Source organism: Geospiza fortis, unplaced genomic scaffold, assembly GCF_000277835.1.
Source record: "Geospiza fortis unplaced genomic scaffold, GeoFor_1.0 scaffold432, whole genome shotgun sequence".
Taxonomy (NCBI): domain Eukaryota; kingdom Metazoa; phylum Chordata; class Aves; order Passeriformes; family Thraupidae; genus Geospiza; species Geospiza fortis.
Genome location: NW_005054436.1, coordinates 1582690 through 1593893, shown reverse-complemented (window position 1 = coordinate 1593893; position 11204 = coordinate 1582690). Strand labels below are relative to the sequence as shown.

The following is an 11204-nucleotide window of genomic DNA, read 5'->3' as shown; positions in this document are numbered from 1 at the left end:
TGATGGAACCAGCCATGGCTCTGGTGCTGGCGTTGTCGCTGATGGCCCCCAAACTGACCGAGTCTTTGGGGACAATCTCCTTCTGGACATCTGCCTGGACTTCCAGCCTGCAGGAAAGAAGAGGGTTCCTCAGAAACGCTTTAGGGGCACCAACCCATCCCTGCTCCTCATGGGAAAGCAAGAATCCCCGTGGGCTGGCCCAGCTCAGTGTGACAGGAGTTTAACCCCAGTGGCTGCTCTCATTGAGTCTCATTTCTGGCTGCATTTAGGCAGATCCATTCTGTTTTCCATGACGAAGGTAAAGCCGTGTTTACATCCATGACTCACACGGTTCCTGCGAAGAGCTGATTTCCATGGATCTCGCGCAGTGATTACACCCTGGCTGCCACATCAACACGTGGCTCTCATTACCCAGCAAACTGACTCACAGGCAAGTTAGGAGGAAAACTGTGGTGTAACCTCCTGACTTGGAGAGCCGTGACCCTGCCTGCAGGAAGCATCAAAGCCTCCAGGCTGGGATAACAGGGCTGGAATAGCTTTAAGCAGGGCAGGCAGGAGCTCTGTGCTGCTCCAAATTCAGCTGAAGCATCAGCTCTGTGGTCTCAAGGAGCTCAGGAGGGATCTGTCCTCCTTGCAAGAACTAGACTGGCACTGACTCCAGAAACAGAATCATGGAATGGTTTGGGTTTGGAAAGGACTTTAAAGATCATCCAGTTCCAACCCCCACATGCAGAGACACTTTCTCCTAGACCAGGCTGCTGAGAGCCCCATCCAAGCTGGTCTTGGAACATCTCCAAGGATGGGGACTCCACAACCTCTCTGGGCAATCTGTGCCAGTGTCTCCCCACCGTGGGTGGCTCTGGGTTCCAGATCATGCTAAGTGATCTCCTAGACCTGGTTACTCTACAACAGACCAAGGCACAAAAACACCACGACACAACCCCTAGATCAAAGCACCTTCACTCACACTCCTGGAAAGCTCCCCAAAACAAACTCACTATCCACTATCAAACACACTTTCCACTATCCCAGGCTGCTCCAAGCCCCATCCAACCTGTCCAGGGATCCAGGGGCAGCCTCAGCTTCTCTGGGTGCCCTGTGCCAGGGCCTTGCCACCCTCACAGGGGGGAATTTCTTCCCCATATATGATCTAAATTTTTTCTCTTTCAGTTTAAAGCCATTCCCCCGTTTCCTATAACTATCTTCCTTTGCAATTAGTTGTTCTCCAACTTTTCACTAAGACTCTTTAAGCACTGGAAGGCCACACTGAGGCCTGCCCTTATGGACACGGCTGCTTTCAAACCTCCAGGAACTCAGCTGGGGGAAAGAAATGTGTCTAACCCTCCCACGCAATGAAAATAAATTTAAAAAGCGGGAAAAAAAAAAAAAAGACAACTTTTCATATCCAATGAAGAATTTATCCGTGATTTTTAAGCTACCTCCTTCCATAGCATCGCTCCAGTGAGCCTACAGAGCTGAGGGAGCCTTGGGAAGCCCTGTGCTGTTCCCAGAGCCCATTACCTGCTGTACTTCCCCTTGCTGCCGGAGAGGACCCCCCCGCTCAGGGTGCCCCCGGACAGGGCAGCGAAGCTGGCGGTCTCGCTGTAGTTGCCCTGGATGACGCTGAGCCCGTCTGTGGGGCTGGCAGTGGTGCTCAGCACACTGGTCAGCCCCTCAATGCTGCTCTCTCCAATGCTGGGGTTCTTCAGGGCTCTCCAGGCATCGGCCACTGCGGGGAAGGAGAGCACAGGGGTTGGAATTGGCAGTGGGAGCGCTCGGCTGTGATGTCCCAGATTTGGGAGACATCAGGGCCTCAAAGCATTTCATTACAAGAGCATTTTGCCTCACCCCCTTCCCATCACCAGTTATTACCTGTGATGGGTCCATCATCTTCATCAAACTCGATTTTCACCCCCTTTCCATTGGCTGTGCTGACCCCGCAGCCACCACCCCGGCACAGCGAGATGGGCACGACCCCATAGACGTAGGCCAGCATGATGGGGACCCCAATTCCTGCAGATGAGGATGAGCTGCGTTAAGAGGAGCTTCAAGATGTGTTGGGCAGACAGAAAAGATTTTTTAGGGACTCTCTCAGTCGTGTTTTTGTTGCTTTTAAAGGTTCCAATTCACAATTATGCAGACAGACAGTGGAGGAGCACTGTGGGCTGAGTGGGGGAACCCCAAGAGCATTGAACCCACAAGGCATCAGCCACCAAAGCATGACAGGAGACAGCTCTGTGTGACAGGGGACTCCAGGATGGGCTGTGGTGCTGCAGACAAGCCCTGGGCTGGCTGTGGGCCAGCCTGAGCACACCAGGATGTGAGACAGCATTGTGCCCAAAGCCACAGACAGCTGCACTCTGCAAATTGTCCTTTGGCCACCCCCATGGCACAGGGCTGGGCCACCCACTTGTCTCAGTGGCTCCTGGGCCAGCAGAAGGGGCAGGGCTGAGCCCACTTACCCACACTGACAGCAGCAATGACTGGGGAGGCAATGACAGACAGGGTGACCCCACCAGTGATGGCCAAGTTCCTCTTGTGCTTGGAGGTTTTCTTCCCCTCATACCTGCTGTGGATCTGATGGAAGAAAAAGCACCAGGTGAGAACAGCAGAGTCCCAGGGGACACTAAGAAGTGATTTTACAGCTTTGCCAGCTGCACGAGCTCTTGAAGAGCCTCATTTTGAGCACAGATCTCCTCACAGAGCAGACCTAGCAGGAGGGTCTGTGGTGAAGAAAAAGAAGCAAACAGAAGCACAGGGCTGATGGGCTCAAAAGGGACCCCCTGGGTGCTCCTGGGTCAAGGCAGAGGCACAAAAGAAATGCAAAATGCACCAGGACTATCAACCACCACCTTCCCCCTGCCCACACAAAGCCCAGGAGATAAGAGGAGCTTTAGAAGAGAAAAGTGAATTTGGGGCCTATGAGAAGATCCACCCTTCCTATCAGCTCTAAATTTCTGGTCAGCACAGAGAACACCCCAAAATCCTTCTGGCCCCCACACTCACCTTCCTCCCAACGTACACAGGGATGCCAATGACCATGGCAGGAATGGCAATGCCAGCAATGAGGGAAATGCCCACAGGAGCTCCAATCAACGTGCCCAGCTGCCAGAGAATCTTCTTTTTGCGACTCCATGGCTTTTTGCCCCAGAATGTACAGCCAGAGGGGCTTCATGGAAGGGAAAAAAAAATGACATTAGCACTCCAGCAATTCCTATAAGCTCCTGAGAACCCCAAGTTCAACTTGCACATGAGTAAAAACCAGAATTTAGGGAGCAGGTAGACAACACAAATAAGTTTTCTGGTTTTTTTACCCCCAAAACTTAGGAAGGAGGCAGACAACACAAAGAAGTTTTCTGTCTTTTTTTCCCCCAAAAGGTGAATATCACACTGTTGGGTTTATGTTTAATAGTCAGTACACCAAGAGGTCTCAAAGGTAATTGTATCAGGAGCTTTGTTTGGTGTGGGAAGAGCATCTGAATGCTGTAAAGTGGGATCAGAGTTCACCTCTTTGAGTCAGAAACAATAAAATTTTGCTGAAGCAGGAAGGTGAAAGTCCAACAGGGGCAGTGAACTCCTCCACAGAGCCCGAGAGAGGCACGTGCTGGTGCCCTGCTCACCTGAGGTAATGCAGATCTGAGATCTCCTTCATGCAGAGCCAGCAGAACTCGCAGCCACACACGGCACACGTCATGTGGTTGCAGCTGCCATCGTTCATCTTGATGATGTAAGCACTGCAGCGTGGGCACGGCTTGATGTCATCAGCTGAGGGGAGGACACAGGGAATTCAGATGGCATCTCTGCTCTCAGAGTCAACAATCAGCCAGGGGGTTCTCGTTAAGGATTGAAATCTTTATTTGCTCTGCAGCAGAACACCGTCGCTGCTCGCTGCGTCTTTAATTTATCTAATTTTGGTGTGACAGACCCCACCAACAGCAGGGACTGGGGAACAACAGCCACTTTTAAAAGCTTTGTTCGAATCCTGAATGGGATGTATTCCAGAATTCATGCTTAAACACAGGGAACAAGTCATACCTGCCCAGCACAAGGAGCCATTATTGAATTGCTCCACGGAGGTGATTCATGGGCCAAGAACAACACAACAACTGGGTGAACAGGCACTGGAGAAACCCCAAACCTGGCACTGCAGAAACCCCAAACCTGGCCTTTAGGGGACCAGGGGCTGCAGCCACACACAGCTGCAGAGGCTGCCCAGGCCCCAGCCTGCTGCTGGCAGAGCAGGAGAAGGGGTTTTCATCCCTTCCTTCACTCAGGCATCATCTGATCGTGGTTATGCAATGGCTGTGCCGTGCTTCAGGGCTCTGCTGGCCCCTGCAAAGCTCAGCAAGATGAAATCCAGCTGTGAGCCCAGCTCACACCTTATTAATCACCAGGCTGGATCCAGCACGGCGGGGTGGGGAGAAACCACTGTCTCAAAAACCTCCCTTCCCATGGCTAAGTGCCCTTCCTGGCAGGGATTTCTTAAACAGCATAGAAAAACTGGGTTTTTCTGCTGGCTGGGGCAGTGTCTATGCTGTCCATTCTTAAGGTTCTCTAAATTGGGGCATGTTGGACCTCAGCCCACCACTAAGCCACCTCAGAACCACCCACGGCAGCTCCACACTGAGTGAATTAATATTTAAACTCCTCACACAGAAGGAAAACCAGGGTATTTTGTTTGGGGGTAGGGCAGGGCTTTAACAAACGGCCTCACTGCCCACTTCCAGAGTCAATACAGTTATTTTTAAGGAACACAAACTCAGCAGACACAGCAGCTCCTACCAGGCAGCGGAGGAGTTCTGTGGGTTGGCATTTTTTTGGTACCTGCCATTACCAAGACCTAAGAGTGCACAGAGCAGAGCTCCCCACACTCAGCTGGCCGTGAATGCTGCTCTTCACCACCGGGCAACTTTGAAGCTGCAACAGTAAAAAAGTGACTGCTTGTTCAGGGTTTAGATCAGCAAAAAAAGCAAGAGCATCCAAGATCAAAAGAGCCACAAGCAGAGCTGGGGCGGATGAGGGGAGTTGCCGTGACACAAAAGGACCCAAAGCACATCATCACCTACTGATCTATTTGCTGCTGCTGGAAGAGATCAGATGTGTTCTAACACACAGGAGGAGGGGAAATGACTCTTGAGTTTCACAGCTGCTGGAGAACTTTGAGGGGAGGAGGTTTGCACGGTGGTGCTGCTTCCCCATCACACACACACAGAGCCCAGCAGCCAAAAAATCGGGGTGTGACTCTTGCAGGGCAAGGAGCTGGAGCCTAGTGGGTCTCTCTGAACTTGGGATATTGTAGGAGCCAAAATGAGGGATGTGGGTTGTTCAAAATGCAGTTTATTGTATCCAAGAGGTTACAGCTGTCAGCTCCAGCTGCAGGCAGGCCCAGAGACACTTAGATTAAGTTACAAATTCATTCTATACTTTTGTTTTGGTCACAATGCATTCTATACTTTTCTTTGCTGAGCATCTTAACACAGCAGAACCAATCTATACCTTAACTATTATCTATAGCCTATCATAACTACTGTAATTACCATATTCATGTTACTGTTCTCCAATCACTAAAAGTCAGTACATTACAGTTTAAGCTGGAAGTTTTTGTTCAGTTTTCTTGCAGTGGAAAATTCTGAGACCTTTTTTCTACTTGCAACATGGACAGGCTTGTCTGCCTGTGCTATCTTTCTGCTTAGTAAAAATATATTTTTGTTTTGAGGTGGGTTTATCCTTTGCTCTAAGTCATAAAAACCCCTCATAATAACTAACACACCCTTTGCCTCCTTGGTTATTCAGTAAGACTGGCTCAGCAATTCTTTTCTTCTAGAGCAAAACTTGCTTTTATTTCTATTCCTTCTCCAGATTCCACATTCAAAAATCTTTCTGCTAAGCATACACATCTGTGAGACTTTCTGGTCGAAGTTCCATCCTTCCCAAGAGGGTATTTTATGGAAAAAGGGTGAATCCATACCTGGCCCAGACTCCTGGCCGTAGCTGAGGCCCGAGGTGTGCTTGGTGCGGACGCGCAGGGTCTGTGCCCGCTGCTGCCGGGCCATGTCACACGTTTGGTTGGGGTGCCAGATCTGCTTGCAGTGGTAGCAGAACTCTGTCTGGCAGCCCTCCCTCTCACAGGTCAGCTTGGGGCAGCTGGCACAGCCGTAGGCGATCACTGCATACCTGCGGGCAGGAATCGAAACACAAAGTTACCAAGGGAGAGCTGCTTTTATAAAGTTCCCAAGTGAGAGTTCCTTCATTCACACACCCAGAGCCACCAGCCCATCTCATTCCTGGTCATCAACCTCCACACCAGACACATTCCTGCGCTCTGCAGGGCCTGGAATTAAGCAGTGCTAATTGGGTTAGGGCAGGGACCTTTCATGCAGGCAGCTTGAGATGCTGAGTTCTCTCCTCAGTAACTGCTGGCAGTTCTCACTGGCAACTCACACAGGGCAGATCTGTCTGGCCCAGTGTGCCCAGCTAACTCCTTGCTGTTTCCTCCCAGCTGCTCTTTCCAGGCATCCCTCATTTCCTTAGGAGAGATCTATGGATGGTCCAGAGGAGTCTAGGAAAGCTGAGCTTTTCCTGGGCACTTCTATCAACTGAGTGATCCTAAAAAAGTGAAATAACAGTTCCAGAATAACAGCTCCATACGTAGCTAAGTCAACAAGCGAGCTCCTCAGAGCTTCCTTTTCTAAAGAGTGGTGAAGAACAATGCCCTGCCTTTGGAACAAGCAAAACTGGAGTGAAATAACCAACTGTGCAAGAGAGAGAGGCCAAGCTCAACCAACTCACTGTGACACGCCCAGAAGAAAGTGTCCTGTGTACACAGAAGCCTAAGCAGCATCACCAAGCAGTGCTGCAGAACTCTGACTGACAGGCACTGAGGATGAGGCTGTTTCCATTGGCAGGGGCTGACATGAGCAATTCCAGAAGTGCCTTCCCAGCCCTGCAACACCCATATGGCAAAAAGGGTATTTCTGTTAGTGGTCAGAGGAGAAAAGCTCCTATTTAAGGTTTCATATTTAGAGCTTGTGTGGCTCGAGTTGTATTTTGCCTCTTCTTCTCCGAGGCAGCAGCGTGAGAACCACTGAATGTGTCATACCACAGTGATTCATATCCCGTGGGAGTTTGAGCAACTTCATCCTGCCAGGCTACGACAGCATCGCCACAGAAACAACATCTGAGGGCTGCCAGGCACGACTGCAGCTCTACCTGTGCATCCACACACCTGCCCCTGAGCCCAGCAGGAGCAGAGATGGGAAAACTCCATCCCTGGAAGTGTCCCATGACTGATGAATTTGAAAGTCCCTTCCAACCCAAACCACTCTGTTCCTATATGATAATTCTGAGATGGAAATGATCCAGGGGGTTGGGAGGGATGGATTTGATTCCTGTGCATCTTGTCTAAGGAATATCCTGCTAAATTTCCTCACCTTGCCACTACCCCCCTGGCCTGCCCTTGGCAAAACAGAAAGGAAAAGCTTCATTTGCCCAGCTGTGTTGTGACACTGCTATTTCAAACCATAACAGCAGCCTAGGAGAGCTCAGTGTAATATATTAAGAACACTCTAAATTAACTCCTCGCTCAAAATGTTGGGTTTTTTTAAACACTCAAGAAATTCAAATCATCAGCATTTATATTTTATTGCTGGAGCTGAAATGACAAATATCATGCACAAGTCCACAGCTGTGGGGAAAGAAGCTCCAGGAGTGTCTAGAGGGGATAGAAATAACACATTTCTATGTCAAGGTCAACTAGAAAGGGAGTTTTGAAATGAAATTATGAGGAATAGTCATGGCAGGACCTGGATGGACAGTGGCTCTCCTCTTCCACTGGCTTAAATGGCCATTTTCAGGCTCAATTCCTTTAGGTAAGAAGAGAAACTGAGCTCTCCTCCCTGAGTTTTCCCCACAAAGCAATGTGGGTGTATTCCTGAGACCCCAGGAATGGCACAGCTCCATTTCCAGCCCCCTCCTTGGATGGCCACGAGTTTCCTCCGTCCCTCCTCCTGCCCATTCACGGATCTCAGCCCACGCACCTCCGTTTTCTTTAAAGGTTCTGTTTTTCTCCCAAGCTTTTGGGGAAGGCTGCAGTGTGACAAACACTAGACAGCGATACCACCAGATTGTAGCAAGGGGAAAAAAAAAAACCCACAAAAAAAAAAAACCCGGAGCTGCAAACACAGAAAATGATTTGTTTTGCGATTGATGGCGCATCAATTGACCAGGGTTTCCATGGCAACACGCACCGGTGTTGTGTTGTCCTCCTCCTCCTCCTCCCGGGCAGCACAGCCGGGCTCTTTCATTTAGGAAATGCTGCGGGATGCAGGAGGAAGGCACAGGATGTTTTTAGGGTCCTGTCACAGCCCTGCAGCCCCTTGATGCTGCCACCTCGGGGGGGTGACCAGAGAATGCCACCCCGGCCCTTGTGGGGTGCCTCGGTGGCACTGGAAATGATACAACTTTTAGTATTTTTGTTGTTACTTCACTCAGGGGTTTTGTTGGCCTTTGCCCAGGGGGAGGGGAATTGAAGTTTCTCTTCAAAAGGCCGGGTGAGGCCTCATGAGCTGAACATCAACAGATTGGGAGGAGCCAGGAGAAACAGAGGAAATCAAGGGAGATCAACAAACATCACCCCCTGATGAGGCTGGAGACACCTGGTCTGGGGAAAGATCGATAGGAGAACCAAAGAATGAGGGCTGAATTAGCATCGAAGGGATCAATAACCAATAAGAGTGGAATAATTGTGGAATTTAAGACCAACAATGTGAATTTCTTTGGGGTTTTTAATGTATAAATACGCAAAAGGTCTGGTAAAGGACCAGGCAGGATGGAAGGATTTTCACTGCACAAGCCAGGCATGTGTGGATGAAATGATTTCTGCTGCACATCCCGGCCAGAATAAAGGAATGCCTTGATTCTCTGACACTGAAATGATGTTGCTGGCGAGTTTCAGTTCGGGTGACAGTGGTGGGTGACATCCAGTGCCAAACATCACCCTGCCGTGCCCCCAGCCCTACTACTCCGGCACTACTACAGCGGGGAAAGCCCGCTGTAAATAATTCATACCCTGATTTTACATAAGCACAGCCACACAAGCTCTGCTGGGAAGAATGAATAGGGTGATTAATTCCTCTCCCTGCCGGAGGGCTGATTCCAACAGCCTTTGTTCGAGCGCCACAGCCACACCAGCAGCGCGGGTCCACTAGAGCTGTCTCCAACATCTCCAACAGCTCCGGGGTCGCTTCTCGCTCTTCTGGGCAGCTGGGAGGAGGATGCCAGCATGTCACCCGGCTCACCCTGCTCCCCGAGGAACCAGGGAGGAGGCTTTAGCTCAGAGAAAGAGCCGCGTGTGGCACCAGCCTGCCCAAACCCCCCCAGAGGAAGGGATCAGGCTGCGTTGCTGTCACAGAGGCAACGCCCTCCGGGCCGTGCTGGAGCTGGCTCCTTCCAAGCAGCCAGCCCGGGTGACGCCGCTGTTTGTACACCTTATCCCGGGCACAGATAACATCACAACAGTCAAGGAGCTGAGATTCGGTGAGCAGGAACCGGATTTTCTCTAGCCGGTCACCAGCAGAGGCATTCCCTCCGTGGCTGCTCTGTCTCCCTGATCTTATCCCCAGCGCTGCTGAAATATCGAGATCTTGCACTTGATTTGGCTTCAGAAAGGAGCAAAGGTGTTGTTTGCTGTTAACTTCACCGTCTGAAGGAAAAAGCCCTCATACAGGATGCTCGAGAGGCCGTGAAATGGGTAACCCGAGCCAGGTTCACTGATTTGCATAGGATGCCTATTACAAGGCTCTGATTAAATCTTCACAATCCTCCCACCAACTTTTCCATTCCGACTACTAGGTCAGACTTTCCTTTCATGTTCTTGCTACCCAAAATTGCCATCCAAGCTGAGTCGTAGCTCAACTTCACAGCACTTCTCTTAAGTTCCCCGACCAAGCCCTTTTCCAGGCAGCTTTGCCTCACGCCCAAAACAGAAACCTAACAGAGTTCGTTTAAAAGAAAAGGGAAGAGAAAATGAAAGCAACACGTTCATAACTACACAGTCATCAGGCTTGGCTGGGCTGACTTCTGGACAGACAGACGTTTCCTCACTTGGGCAATGGACAGTGAGTCAACATCACTCCTCTCTGCTGTGTATTCATGTCCTCACTGGGAAAAAGTGACTGGTTACTGTTCCTTCTATCCCACCACTGGAGGCTGCAGCGTTGTCCCCAGGCACTGTCCCCAGGACAGGCAGAGAAATGCACAGCTGGGAAAGTCCACACTTACCATTTGTGCAGGAAAAAAGGTTTCTGTTCTATTAGGGAAGCGATGGCTCTGCTAAAACCCCCTTCAAGTCATATCACTCCTACCCAATCTGTGTTTTCACAATCCCCAAGGTCAGATCCTGGAGCTTTTCAGAGATAATGGGGATGGATGGAATTTTGGTACCCAAGGCCTCTCAGCTGTCCTGAACAGACTGCAGATAAGCAAAGAACCCCTGCAGCGAGGGCTCTTCATGGGACACAGCAGGACCAGAAGTGTATCATCAGCAGCACCCTACTGAGGGTGAGCCACCCCTCCTTGTGCCATCCTGGGACACACGTGGGCACAGGCAGGACAGTGATTCCAGTGCCATGCCAGCTGGGATGCCATCCGCAGGAAACAGAGCGGGTTCCACTTCACCCAGCTATCCCAGCACGTGTTGGGGGACAGGCAGCATCCCTCCAAGGCAGGTCTACCTTCCCAACACACCCCGGGACAGACAGACGGGACAGCACCCTAAGAAGACAGCAGGTTTCCCTGCCAAGCTATCCCACGATGGAAGGGACACGCTGTCTCAGGATAGAGAGGACAGCACCCTATGGGGACAGCGATTCCCCACTCCCCAGGGTGTCCCAGGACGGAGAGCCGAGCAGGTTCCCCTTTGCCCGGGCTGTCCCAGCACGGAGCGGCATCACCCCAGCGCCCACCGCTCGTCCCCCGCATCACTCACCCGCAGTCGGGGGCCGGACACCAGCGGCAGTCGGGGTCGGCGGCGAGGCAGCGGCGCAGCATGAACTCCTCGTACTTGGCGACGAGGTGCGGGGAGTCGCGGAGCAGGCGGCGGATGTCGGCGGGGTTGAGGCGCTCGCTGCACTCGGGGCAGCAGATGTTGACGCGGGACTCGGTGATCTCGATGCGCAGGTACTGCCGCAGGCAGGCCCCGCACGACC

The 11204-nt window shown here is 51.3% G+C and overlaps 1 protein-coding gene across 1 annotated transcript in view; it reads right to left on the bottom strand.

Annotated features, from left to right (window-relative positions):
* Positions 1-11199, bottom strand: part of RNF19B (ring finger protein 19B) — a gene marked incomplete at its 5' end in the record, with an annotated part of 24985 nt that extends 13786 nt beyond the window's left edge. The window contains 7 exons of the mRNA XM_014309516.2: positions 1522-1729; positions 1873-2013; positions 2463-2577; positions 3007-3169; positions 3621-3765; positions 5969-6174; positions 10985-11199. Coding sequence (XP_014164991.1) covers positions 1522-1729; positions 1873-2013; positions 2463-2577; positions 3007-3169; positions 3621-3765; positions 5969-6174; positions 10985-11199 — 1193 coding nt within the window. The remainder of the gene's footprint in view (positions 1-1521; positions 1730-1872; positions 2014-2462; positions 2578-3006; positions 3170-3620; positions 3766-5968; positions 6175-10984) is intronic.
* Between the last annotated feature and the right edge of the window lie 5 nt (positions 11200-11204).